Source organism: Drosophila novamexicana, unplaced genomic scaffold (genome assembly GCF_003285875.2).
Source record: "Drosophila novamexicana strain 15010-1031.04,08,12 unplaced genomic scaffold, DnovRS2.1 tig00000448-arrow-arrow-pilon, whole genome shotgun sequence".
Taxonomy (NCBI): domain Eukaryota; kingdom Metazoa; phylum Arthropoda; class Insecta; order Diptera; family Drosophilidae; genus Drosophila; species Drosophila novamexicana.
The window spans coordinates 1-10,695 of record NW_020824804.1 but is presented as its reverse complement, the minus strand read 5'-3'; the positions used below and the strand labels follow the sequence as shown (position 1 = coordinate 10,695).

At 43.9% G+C, this 10,695-nt stretch overlaps 2 protein-coding genes and 1 pseudogene across 2 annotated transcripts; 1 reads left to right on the top strand and 2 right to left on the bottom strand.

Annotated features, from left to right (window-relative positions):
• Positions 1-279: 279 nt before the first annotated feature.
• LOC115760429 lies at positions 280-1,353 on the bottom strand. Its single transcript, XM_030701740.1, has 2 exons — positions 1,336-1,353; positions 280-814 (listed from the first exon to the last, which is right to left on the bottom strand). The coding sequence occupies exon 2, from the start codon at positions 754-756 to the stop codon at positions 280-282; it is 477 nt and encodes a 158-aa protein (XP_030557600.1). The 5' UTR covers positions 757-814; positions 1,336-1,353.
• A 1,307-nt stretch (positions 1,354-2,660) lies between these two features.
• On the bottom strand, positions 2,661-8,130 carry LOC115760428 (ras-GEF domain-containing family member 1B-like). The gene is given in 9 exon segments (XM_030701739.1): positions 2,661-3,251; positions 3,316-3,346; positions 3,349-3,460; positions 3,462-3,518; positions 3,581-3,724; positions 4,421-5,436; positions 5,439-5,673; positions 5,709-5,991; positions 8,097-8,130. Coding segments are annotated over 8 exon segments (2,058 nt in total). The 5' UTR covers positions 5,886-5,991; positions 8,097-8,130; the 3' UTR covers positions 2,661-2,965.
• A 1,456-nt stretch (positions 8,131-9,586) lies between these two features.
• Positions 9,587-10,690, top strand: LOC115760426 (annotated as a pseudogene).
• Positions 10,691-10,695: the final 5 nt, after the last annotated feature.

Genomic DNA, 10,695 nt, shown 5'->3' with positions numbered 1-10,695 from the left:
GGTTCGTTCAGGTGAGCTGCTACGAATGCCTGAATATTTCTTTCTTTGTTGTCAAATCGATTTTTATATTTCTTTCTTCGTTGTCAGCGTTGTCGGCGTGGTTTTTTTCTGGTTCTTTGTTTTGCGCTGTTTTTGTAATTTGTGCTAGCAATTTGCTTTTATCTTTCGCTTTGGCTAAATAGGTATTTTTAGGTAGCATTGCAGAGATTATTTTAATGTGAGGTGTGCATTTTTAAAGAGAGCTTATTTATAAGGTTAATTGTGAAATGGGCAAATCATTTAACCCCTTAAGATATTTGCCCCTAAAACTAATTTGATCATTGATCGTATCGATAACAGCACTGGTGTGTCTGTTATCGATTGCAGTTGTTGACTCACCTCGATAACACTATCGCTGCCCAGTCCGCAGATCTTGTTCTTATTGTTGTACAGTTTCTGTTCGAATTGCTGCTTGCGCTGCCTGCGCTGCTTACGTGTGGCTAAACGCAGACCCCCGCCGCCGCCGCCGCTGCCGTCGCTGCCGCCCACAACCTGCGCTGCAATGACAATTTCGTCGTCTTCGTCGTCGTCGTCGTCGCCGGCGTCGACGTCGTCGTCGTCGTCGTCGTTTAGTATTAAACCAGCAGGTGGCGTTCCACTCGCATTGAACTCATCGACATCGATATCAGCTGCTGTGTCCGGCAGCAAGTCTAAATCACTTTGAAAGCTCAGATCCAAATCTTGGGGCAGTTTTGCATACTTTTGATTATTTTTCATTGTTCCTGCTTATTTGTATGGGCAGTCTCGCATGAGTCATGCCATGTGCAGAAATGTCCTAGGAGAATGGATACTGTTATCGGTTTATCGTCTTGATTTGTTATTGTTGCAATTCGCGCGTTGCTTTCTTACTCATTATGCTACACACACACACACACACACGCACACGCACACAAACAATCGCACACAAACAAACATGCAAACGTGAACATGAACCAAAACAAAATGAGCACAATCGATTTTTCCGCCTTGTCGCTGCGTTCTCTTTGTTTTTGCCCCACTACGAGCGATAATCACAACAACAACAACAGGTTCTTGTCTTGGCTGCACTTCAATGCAACAAATTGGGCGCAACTCGTTGACTCCAATTCAATCGTCCTGGTGCTCGTAGGTGCCGTCGCAGCACCCTTTTACCTCTCTGCTACGTAATTAACACAAGCAAACACACACACATCAAATTGCAATTGCACTTTACAATGTCAAACACAAACAAACAAACTCACACACACACGCACACACACACACACACAAACACGCACACACCTACGAACAATGCGTTTGTTGATTATTTGCATTTACGATTGAAATTCGATTTGATACACTTGTGTTCTCGGTTCTGTTTCCAATTAGATAGATTTATGCGCTTTTTTCTCGACTTCTAGTTTTATTTACCATTTACCGTAAAGACGTCTGTACGCCAACAGAATCGCGTCGCGTATAAAACACAGCGCCAATGCCGATGCCGCTTTCCCCCTATGACTGGTACGTTGCGTGTGTTTGTGTGCCCGTGGTGTAGGGGCTGATTGGGGTAAAAAGTTATCGAAATAAATTTTATCACACGAGGAACTATCGATTCTTGTATGTCTGGCAGCACTATTTATCGCAGTGGATATTGGCACAGCAAGCAGCTTTTGTCATGTACCACTCAAGGGATGTTCCATAACGAAATTTTGATTTTAAAAGCACACACGCCGTTAAATTTTACTTTTAAACAATGTTCCACAACTTATATTGAAAGGCACTTTGAAAATTGTATTATGAGAATGGTTTTTGATCATTTGATTTATTCAAAAGCAGTGATTTGTTTTTTTTTTTTTAAATCGATTATGTTGGGCCTCGTTTGTCGATTTAGTCCCTTTATAGTAAATATCGTAGAGATACCGCGCACATACCACTATTTGTTGTATTTTTGTTTTCTTCTGAAATATAAGTATGTATACTTATTATGTATAAGTAGTTTCCTTGATTAAAAATTATATCTTAAAAGGATAAGCATCATTGTAGCTACCACAAGGTGTACTTTTTGTTCTTCTTCATCTTATATATAGAAAACATTTATGTGTTTTTCAAATATGCTGCACTGCTAATAATTGTTAATAAATGTTGAAGCTTCAAGGACAAAAGCGTCGTCGAAACGATCGAATATTAAAAATGATTTAATTTAGCTATAAAATTGTGTAAATATATAAATATAAATACTGTTCGCTTACAAAATAACACGCATACACGCAAGTTTGTCAAATGTTCCAAATAAATTATGACATTATGTATAAATATGATTTCTTTCCGTCGCCGTAATACAGTATTACATACATTTAACCAATTAAATATAAGATAAGTTGCAGCAATAAAATGCCTTAAGTACATACATTCATTCTGTCTCGTTTCTTTCTTCTCATTTTGTTCTTTCTTATCTGCTTAATTCAATTAATTTAATTACTGGCAACATTCTGGAGATGCTTCGCGTTTCGTAGATAATGTTTTGTGTTTTGCGCATGCGCCACTGTCCAGTGTTGGATAATGGAAAATAGTGCAAAATGTGTGTTGTAAATGGGGTTTATAAGAGTTAAATAGCATCAAAGGTGAGTTAAGTGAAACCCAGTTGGTATAGAGGACTAACAGAATAGGCTCCATGAAAATGTCGCTTTCAAATGGATGTTTAGAATGGGCTTAATTAAAAAAAAGAAAATATACAGATAAAGGCTTTCAAGGATGCAGTAAATGGCTTTTGAAGTCATTTGCAGCTTAGAAGTTGCAGCGCATGCGTCTTGTCTGAACTAATTGCTGAGCTTAGCCTAAACAATTCTCAACCCGGCTTAAAATGTATAATCGACTTATGTAAAACTTAAGTTTATAAAAAAATAAACATGGCAAGCGCTTAAGCGTAACTTAAATTAGTATGTATACTAAATAGCTTAAGAGTCAACTATTACTGATGTTGTTGTTGTTGTTCTTGCAATTGCTGCATCAATTGTTGCTTCGTTTCGGCTTTCACAGTTTTATAGCGATCCTTCTCCTCGGTATTCTCGGGCGGTTCACACTCAAAGGATGCAATCGAGAGTGTGTTCTCATTGAGCACCGCACTATGCTGCAGGTAGGCAATTACATTCGGCAATTTCTCAAATGGACAAGTGACCTTCTTCCATTCATTGAATTCCATGACTTGTTTGGCGAGTTGTGAGCATTTCTCAAAGTTGATATGATTGTTTGGCAAACTGCAAAAGCGAACGAAAGGGTATTTAGTTATTTTGTAAATTAAATTGTAATCGTGTTGCTTACCGATTCGAGCAGCCTTCGTTCAGAAAATATAATCCTTAACAAATAAACTAAAAAATGGAATGATTATGCGTTCGCGTTCCTCTGTAGCGCCCTCGGAGCGCCACATGGCAGCTTTAAGCGTCGAGCGATAACTATTAAAATTCGATTGTTGGATCCATTTGATGTTCCAGCACAGAGAATTTAGCCGATTGCACTTTAGACCACTGCAAATTGCAAACAAATTTTTAATTAAAACTACTATTCAGCTTAAATATTTGAAACTTACCGTCTTTTTAAGTCTGCCAATGGGAGCTAGATTCAGACCAGCTATTATGGCCATCAGACTGTTGAAATTGCCAATGTTGAAGCATTCCCGTGCCGTCTCGATCCAATATTCGATAATGCGTACACGCTGCTTCTTCTTCGGATACTGTTGCAGACAAAGGAAATGGATAAATGGCATGTTCGACTGATACCCTAACACACATGCGCTGGAAGCAGGGATGCAGTGCAGCAAGCTAACACCTAACACTTATCCTGAACATTCCTTTATTCTTTCTCACTGCAGAGCATAAAAATCGAATAGAAAGGGGATCCAAATTAAAGATAGAAAGAGACCGGAAAACACTCATATATGTATACGTGAGAAGCGCGTAGAAAGGCGAATTAACAAAGGGTAATTTAATTTGTGGAAATATTGAAGAAGTTGGAATTGAAAAACTTCATCCATGATAGAAGAACTTGCTGAGCTCCTGATAATATTTAAAAAAGATTCCTGGATCTGCATGTTAAGAAATATTTCGAATTTCTCTAAAACAGCTAAAACTAACTGATAAGAATTCTTCTCAGCTGTTCAAAAACTTGATTTAAATGTTCTCTGTCCGTATTTCAAATTACTTCCTGTGTATCAATTGAGATGGATTTCTAAGCAACCCAAGAAGAAACTTATTGATTTGCACATTTCTTTTTTTTTAGCTCTTTTTGAAATTGAATTTGGTTTTATCGTTTTGCCCTGTGCAAACATATTTCCATACGTTTATCACTCGCATCATTTTCATCCCTGCAGCCATGCAATCAATTTAAGCACTCGCTAATCCCTCCAACTCCCCGCTCCGACTCCACCCACCTTAACAATTTCGCTGGCCGTCAAGTAGCTGAGGCGATTGAACCACTGCACATACGATTCCAAATTGCGTGTCTTCTTCATATCGTTCAAGGAGCCGCTTACCGCACCCGCGGCCGCAGTCGCATCGACGGGCGCGTTGCCTGTGGCTGATGCGCATTTGGCCTGCTGATAATCCTTGGCAAAGGCCTGCACAAACTCCTCGGGTCCAATATGCGACAGACGCTCCAGTTCGATGGCCGTTAGCTGATGGGCCAAATGCTCGCAGCTGGGACAAAGGTCCATAATGCCAAATACCTCATCTGGCTGTGGTGTGCTCGAGGCGGAGTTGCTGCCACTATTTGTGGAATTGCCGCTGCTCGCGGAGCCGCCGCTCGTCGCAGTTCCATTCGTTGTTGTGTGGCCACTCGCCGAAACATGGGAGCTGCCCAGAAACGTTTGAAACGGATTATGCAAATGCAGATGATGCTGATGATGATGATGATGTAGTTGTTGCTGCTGCTGCTGCTGCTGGCATTGGGTCTGTTGCTCGATGGCCTCATTGCTGAGTGTCTGCAGAAACTCCTCGTACTGCTCCAGAGCCTTCAGGCGTGCGACGAGCAGCTGCAATATGCGCGACACCTGCTTGCCCAGCGAGTTGTCGATGTAGACACACTTTCTGGCCAGTATGCGAACCTGCTGCATAAGGCGCTCATCCCGAAAGTCATATGGAAAGATCTCAATCCACTCGGACAGCAAACGTATGCAATGCTGCGCCGAACGTTGCGTCAATGTGCGCTGCTGCGGCTTCGGCTCCAGTTCCAGTTCCTGGCCGCCAGCCGCTGTGCCCTTGCGCTGTGTCAGCGGCGAGGCGGAGTTCAAGTGCAGAGATAGCGCCGGCGGCTGAGCCACTGCATCATCGACCACATCGCAGCCGCCGCCAGCTGCCTGCTGTTGCTGCTGCTGCTGCTGCTGCTCCCAGTTGCTAGAGATCTGCGCGAGCAGCTCGTATGGCCGTATGAACAAGCGTCCGCTTAGCAGAACGCAAATAGATAACCGTGCTCCGGATAGTAGTCATGCGTGGGCACCATGTGCATGATGAGGGACTGCAGCGTGCCCGAATGCAGCTTACCTCACAGTAGAACCAGATGCCCCTCCCTGGGCTCCCTGCTCAGCCCGACAGCCTTGCTCTGCTGCGGCGGCCCATAGCTGAGCGGCCGCTCCGGCAGCAGGGACTTCTCCACATGCGAGCTGTCGCGTCGATGTGTGGCCAAGGTCTTGGCACGACTCCGATGCCGATGCCGCTGCCGACGCTGCTGTTGCTCCGTTGCGTCTTCAGATCCGGCAAAGTCTTGTGTGTCGTTGTCGTGTTTGTTGTTGTTGTTGTTCCCGATTTGGCCTTCAGATTGAGGCTTATATTGGCGCTGCCAGTGCTGCCACTGCGGCCATTTGTGGCACTATTGATGCCGCCGTTGCTCGACGACGACATTTGAATCCCGACCGTCCTCTGCTCCAGCTCCTGCTCCTGCTTCTACTGCTCTCGCTGCCAGGCGACTCTTCTATGCTTGCACCGCACTCGCGGGCAGCGTCAAGAGCTACAAAAATGGAAGAGAATAAATTGAATTGCAATAAAAAAAAAGGAATCCATAGAAATAAAACATGTCGCAAATTGGACATGGCAATTGGCGGAGGACAAACGGATACCTGAACATTTTATCGTCCCAAGCAATTAGCCGACTGTCAATAATGGAGGAAGGCAAAGAGCGAAATGCGAGGAATGTAATTTAATTCAACACTTTACTTTAATCCTTTATTCCACACCATTTTGTTTTTGCAGCGAACATTATATTCAAACGAAGGTAAAACTATATCCCATGAAAGCTTTCAATGTAGTTTAATACTCCGATCAGGACAATTGAGACTTCAACAAAATTCATCCGACTGATTATTCCTTTTGAAAGCTTTATTATTAGAAGAAGGAGCAAAGTAAAGCTCGAAACTATCAAAATGGCTTCAAGTATATTGAAAAACAAATGAAAATTAAGTGGCTTTAAGTGCCACAGTTATATAAATTAATTCCCGAAGAAGCATGTAAGCCCTAGCTGAGCTCATGAAAATCGCATAGAAAGGCCATATTCACCAGAGAGAAAGTGAGAGAGCGAGAGAGGGATAGAGCGTGTTATTGAAACCGAAACACAATTTGCAAATAGACATTGCAAAGCTTAGAAAACCTCGTAACACGTTGGTGAAAACTGGAAAAGTGTCATTCAAGAGCAAACTCACAGAAAATAGAAAATGAATAAACCGTGAGTGCTGCTATTGATTGTCGAATGCGACACTTAATCACGTAAGCACAACCCACACAAATACAACAGCAACAATAAAACGTGCTACTTGTGGCATGAGCCCGACTAGCAAATACCCTGTAGCCACATAGACACCATTTTGATACTTTTAAAATAAGATTTCTTTCTTCTTTTTTAATCGGAAAAGAAGTAAAAAAAACCCTTATACCAAATTTTATCTCTCCCACTTTCATAATCTTTAAAAAGGTATCCTAACGAAGGGGTATTAAAGAGGACGCAAAATAAATATCATCTCCATATAATATACACTTGATCGCCTCAGCTTGTTACTCTGTTCGAGATTATGTGTATCCTATGAGGTCGACGATGCCGCCTTCTGCCAGTTGCATTCGCTTGAACATAATCAATAAACCCCGTTAACCGATTTACAGGGTATACAAATAAACCTCCACCTCCAAGCGCACCCACTCCCTCGCACTGCGAGCCATAAGTGTAGCGGCCAATCCAAAGAAGAGATAATGAAACCATAAAGCTTCACGTCGTATAAACTGTTAATTTCCAGCTGCTTATCGCGGCCAACGAACGAGCTGAGGGAAACACGAAAATTACAAATATTAATTAACAGCAGAACAAAACCAAGAAATACCCGAAAATGGGTCAACAAATTGTTGCGGGGGGTGGAGGCAGGCGGGAGGTCGAAGATGGCCAGTCGAGTACTGAAGCAAATGTTAATTGAATTACCAGCAGCAGAAGACGCCTTTAGGTTAGGGCAGAGGTGCAAACGATATATGTATATTAAACCCCACTAGCCCGCTTCCAAGCTAACCGCCCGACCCAGTTCAATTTTCACTTTTCTTGGCTCATTGACCGTGAGGTGGGGGGGGGGCAGGGCAATTATTAACTGTGGGCCAAAACCAAAATCAATTTCGAATGCGGTAAAGGCAAATTGAAATCTATATTTATAACGTTTACACTATATATGTATGTACCGACAACAACAACAACACAACAGCAGCAATAAAAACAACAAATGAGTGGAATGCACGACGCAGCAGCGAATGCCATAAAAGCTTAAAACAACAACAACTGTAAAAACAAGAACAACAAGCTGCAAAGCGCGCACCATAATTTGTATACAAAGCGGAACAGTGGAAAAGGGAACGGCTGCGGCAATGACAGACACAGCAGCAAAAGGCGAAGAAGAAATGTAGACAAGTCATAATGGGGCCGTGGCCAGGCGGCTGCTGCCAAGTTGAATAGAAGAGAATGAAACAACCCCACAGAAAAAAAAAGAAGAAAAAAGAAAACAGAAGCATGACTGGATGCATGGATGCATGGATGGAAGGATGAATGGATAGGCACTTGTGTTTAGCCAAGTCCTAATTGGAACTTACCTGCCTGCTGGATTCGCTCTTGCTCCGTTGCATTTATAAAAATGTAAATTGGCACACACAAACACACACACACATACACAAACACAGAGGAGAGTACAAGAGCGTGAATTTAGCTGGGAAAGCTGCTCCTGATCACTAATACATGGCCACCAAGTGATGCTCTCTTTATTGCAAGAGAGTGAGCCTAGCTTGAAAAGCTGTTGCTGCTGCTGCTGATCACTAATACTAATACATTTTCACTATTTAGTCCTCTCTCTCTCTCTCTCTCTGCCTCTCTGTTTATTGCATCAAATTCAGGACAGCGTGCATATTAGCAAAAGGGGCGCTGCCTAACAAATGTGGAACACACGAAGCTGTTGCAGCGCGGCCGGGCGGCGGGCGGGCGGGCGGTCGGTCGGTCGGTCGCTCGTTTGGAGGGGTTACTTTGCGTGTATTTGTAAAAACAATTTACAATACGCGAAAGGTGAGCGTCGTTTCAGCTCTGGCTCCGGCTCTGGCTCTCACCACCTTTGGTACGCCGCTGGCGCTGTCACCCCCGCAGCAGCAACAGCAATCCAAGTCGCAGTCGCATATGGCGGCCGCCTTTTGCGTTTTCGTTTGGTCAGCGCAAATATAAAACTGTGGAAAACACTGTGTGATATTTGTCTGTGTATACAATACAATACAATACAATATATTATTTGCGTACGTTTTTACTTTTTGAGCATACGAGTTTTATTTTATTTTCTTGTTCAAAATGCGTCTTTTGCATACGATATATTGACGATGTTTTCGTATGTATTTGTATGTATGTATGTATGTTGCCCGCCGACCGGTTTGTTTGCTACGCAGAATTTCTTTTCCACTTTCTTTACGCCGCCCTTGCACTGTTTTTGTTATTGGATGTTTTGTATTTGGTTTCGTATTTAATTATTTTCCGTTGCAACATTCACTTTTTTTTCATTATTTACACAAAACGTACACGTTCGCCTTTCGCTTTTTATTGCATTAATTATGCATTTATTGCGCCAATTAGCAACGTTTATGCCCGAAATCGCCGTTCTCCTCGGAAGCAATAGGCAAGCAGTACGAAGACAAAACAAAAACCACGAGAGCAATGTGAACGTATGCGGGTAAACATGAAATGTCAAAACTTCAAGAGCTGAAAAGCAACTATTCAATCCAACTGCTAGTATTTAAATACACACTAGTCATTTAAAAATACCAACAATAAATCATATGTTTCTAAATAAAATATGCAGTATTGGGGCACAATTTACTTTTCAATTCAAAATTTTAGAAATGTAGTAGTTATTGCTGTCATTTTGTAACAAATATCTTGGCTTTAATTTTGCGCTCATTCAAAATAACTATCGATAGGCCACCCTCGAATATCGATAACAGCAGAGAATGCAGGGAATCGTTAATGTCCAGCTCTAAGCAACAACAACTCTAGTGAAAAGTCGGCAGAGAAATGCAACGCCAAATTAACTAAATTTGTAGCGAAAACAACACAAAAGCCACAAAAGGCACACACAACAAAGCCACAGAATATCGGCCGAGAACATCAGGAAACGAGCTGACAAAACTATTTAGCGACTATCGGCGGCTGGCGAACTTTAAATGGCCAATGGCAATGGGAACAATATCAATACGGACGATGCTGCTGCTGCTGCGGCGGCGGCTGCAACAACAACAGCACAAGAGCAACAGCACCTGACAGGCGACGGCAGCGGAGCCTGCGGCGATGTAAAGCTGCCGGCTAGCGCTCGCGGAAGCAACGTCAATGATTTGGTCGCAGACTTGTGGCTCAATGGCAGCGGGAGCAGCAGCAATCGCGGCGACTACACAAATATCCGGGCCACAACTGGCGCAGCAGCAACAGCGAGCGCAGCGACCGTAACGGCAACGGCAACAACCAGTGCGACGCTCAGCTCGAATGTTGGCTCTTCCACCTCCACATCTACGTTTTCCTTTAAGCACTTTCTCAACAGCAGCGGCACAATAATTGCGCCAAGCAGCACAGTGACATCCCTGGATCCAGCGGTCGGCCCGAGCAGCAACAGCGCCGGCGGCTGCAGCAGCAGCAACACAAGTGTTACTGCGCCGGCAACGTCAACGTCGCTGCAAACGTCGACGGGCGCACGGCCGAAAGTGCCGCAATCGGCATCCGTTAGCCACATGCAGCCGGATTTAAATGGCAGCGCCGCCTCCAAATGAAACGTTCGCCGCGTTTCAGCTCCTTTGACTCGCAGGCGAGTCTGGCCGAGTATGCGGCATGTGGCGGCGGCCCGCGGCGGCAGCTCTGGCTCCGGCACTCGACTACGTCCGGACCTGCGTCTCGAGGTGGAACGCAGTGGTGTTATGTTGGATTGCGACGACGACTATGATCATGTGGGCCTGGCCCAAGTCCGAAACAGTCGCCTCTACGATGAGCGCGCCGACGATGGTGAGTAGCTGCCATCAGCCAAAAGTTGCTTCTAATATAGATGAGGATGATTTCTGATTTCTTCTCCTTAGACATATTTCCGTCGGCAGCCTCGAATTTGCACGCGTCGGCAAGCAGCTCGCGTTACGTGCCGCGCTCCTATTCCAGCTATGATATGCCGCCGCAAGCTGC

Bases quoted from the DNA above. Each gene is read 5' to 3' on its own strand.
- LOC115760429 (XM_030701740.1), bottom strand. From the start codon at position 756: ATGAAAAATAATCAAAAGTATGCAAAACTGCCCCAAGATTTGGATCTG.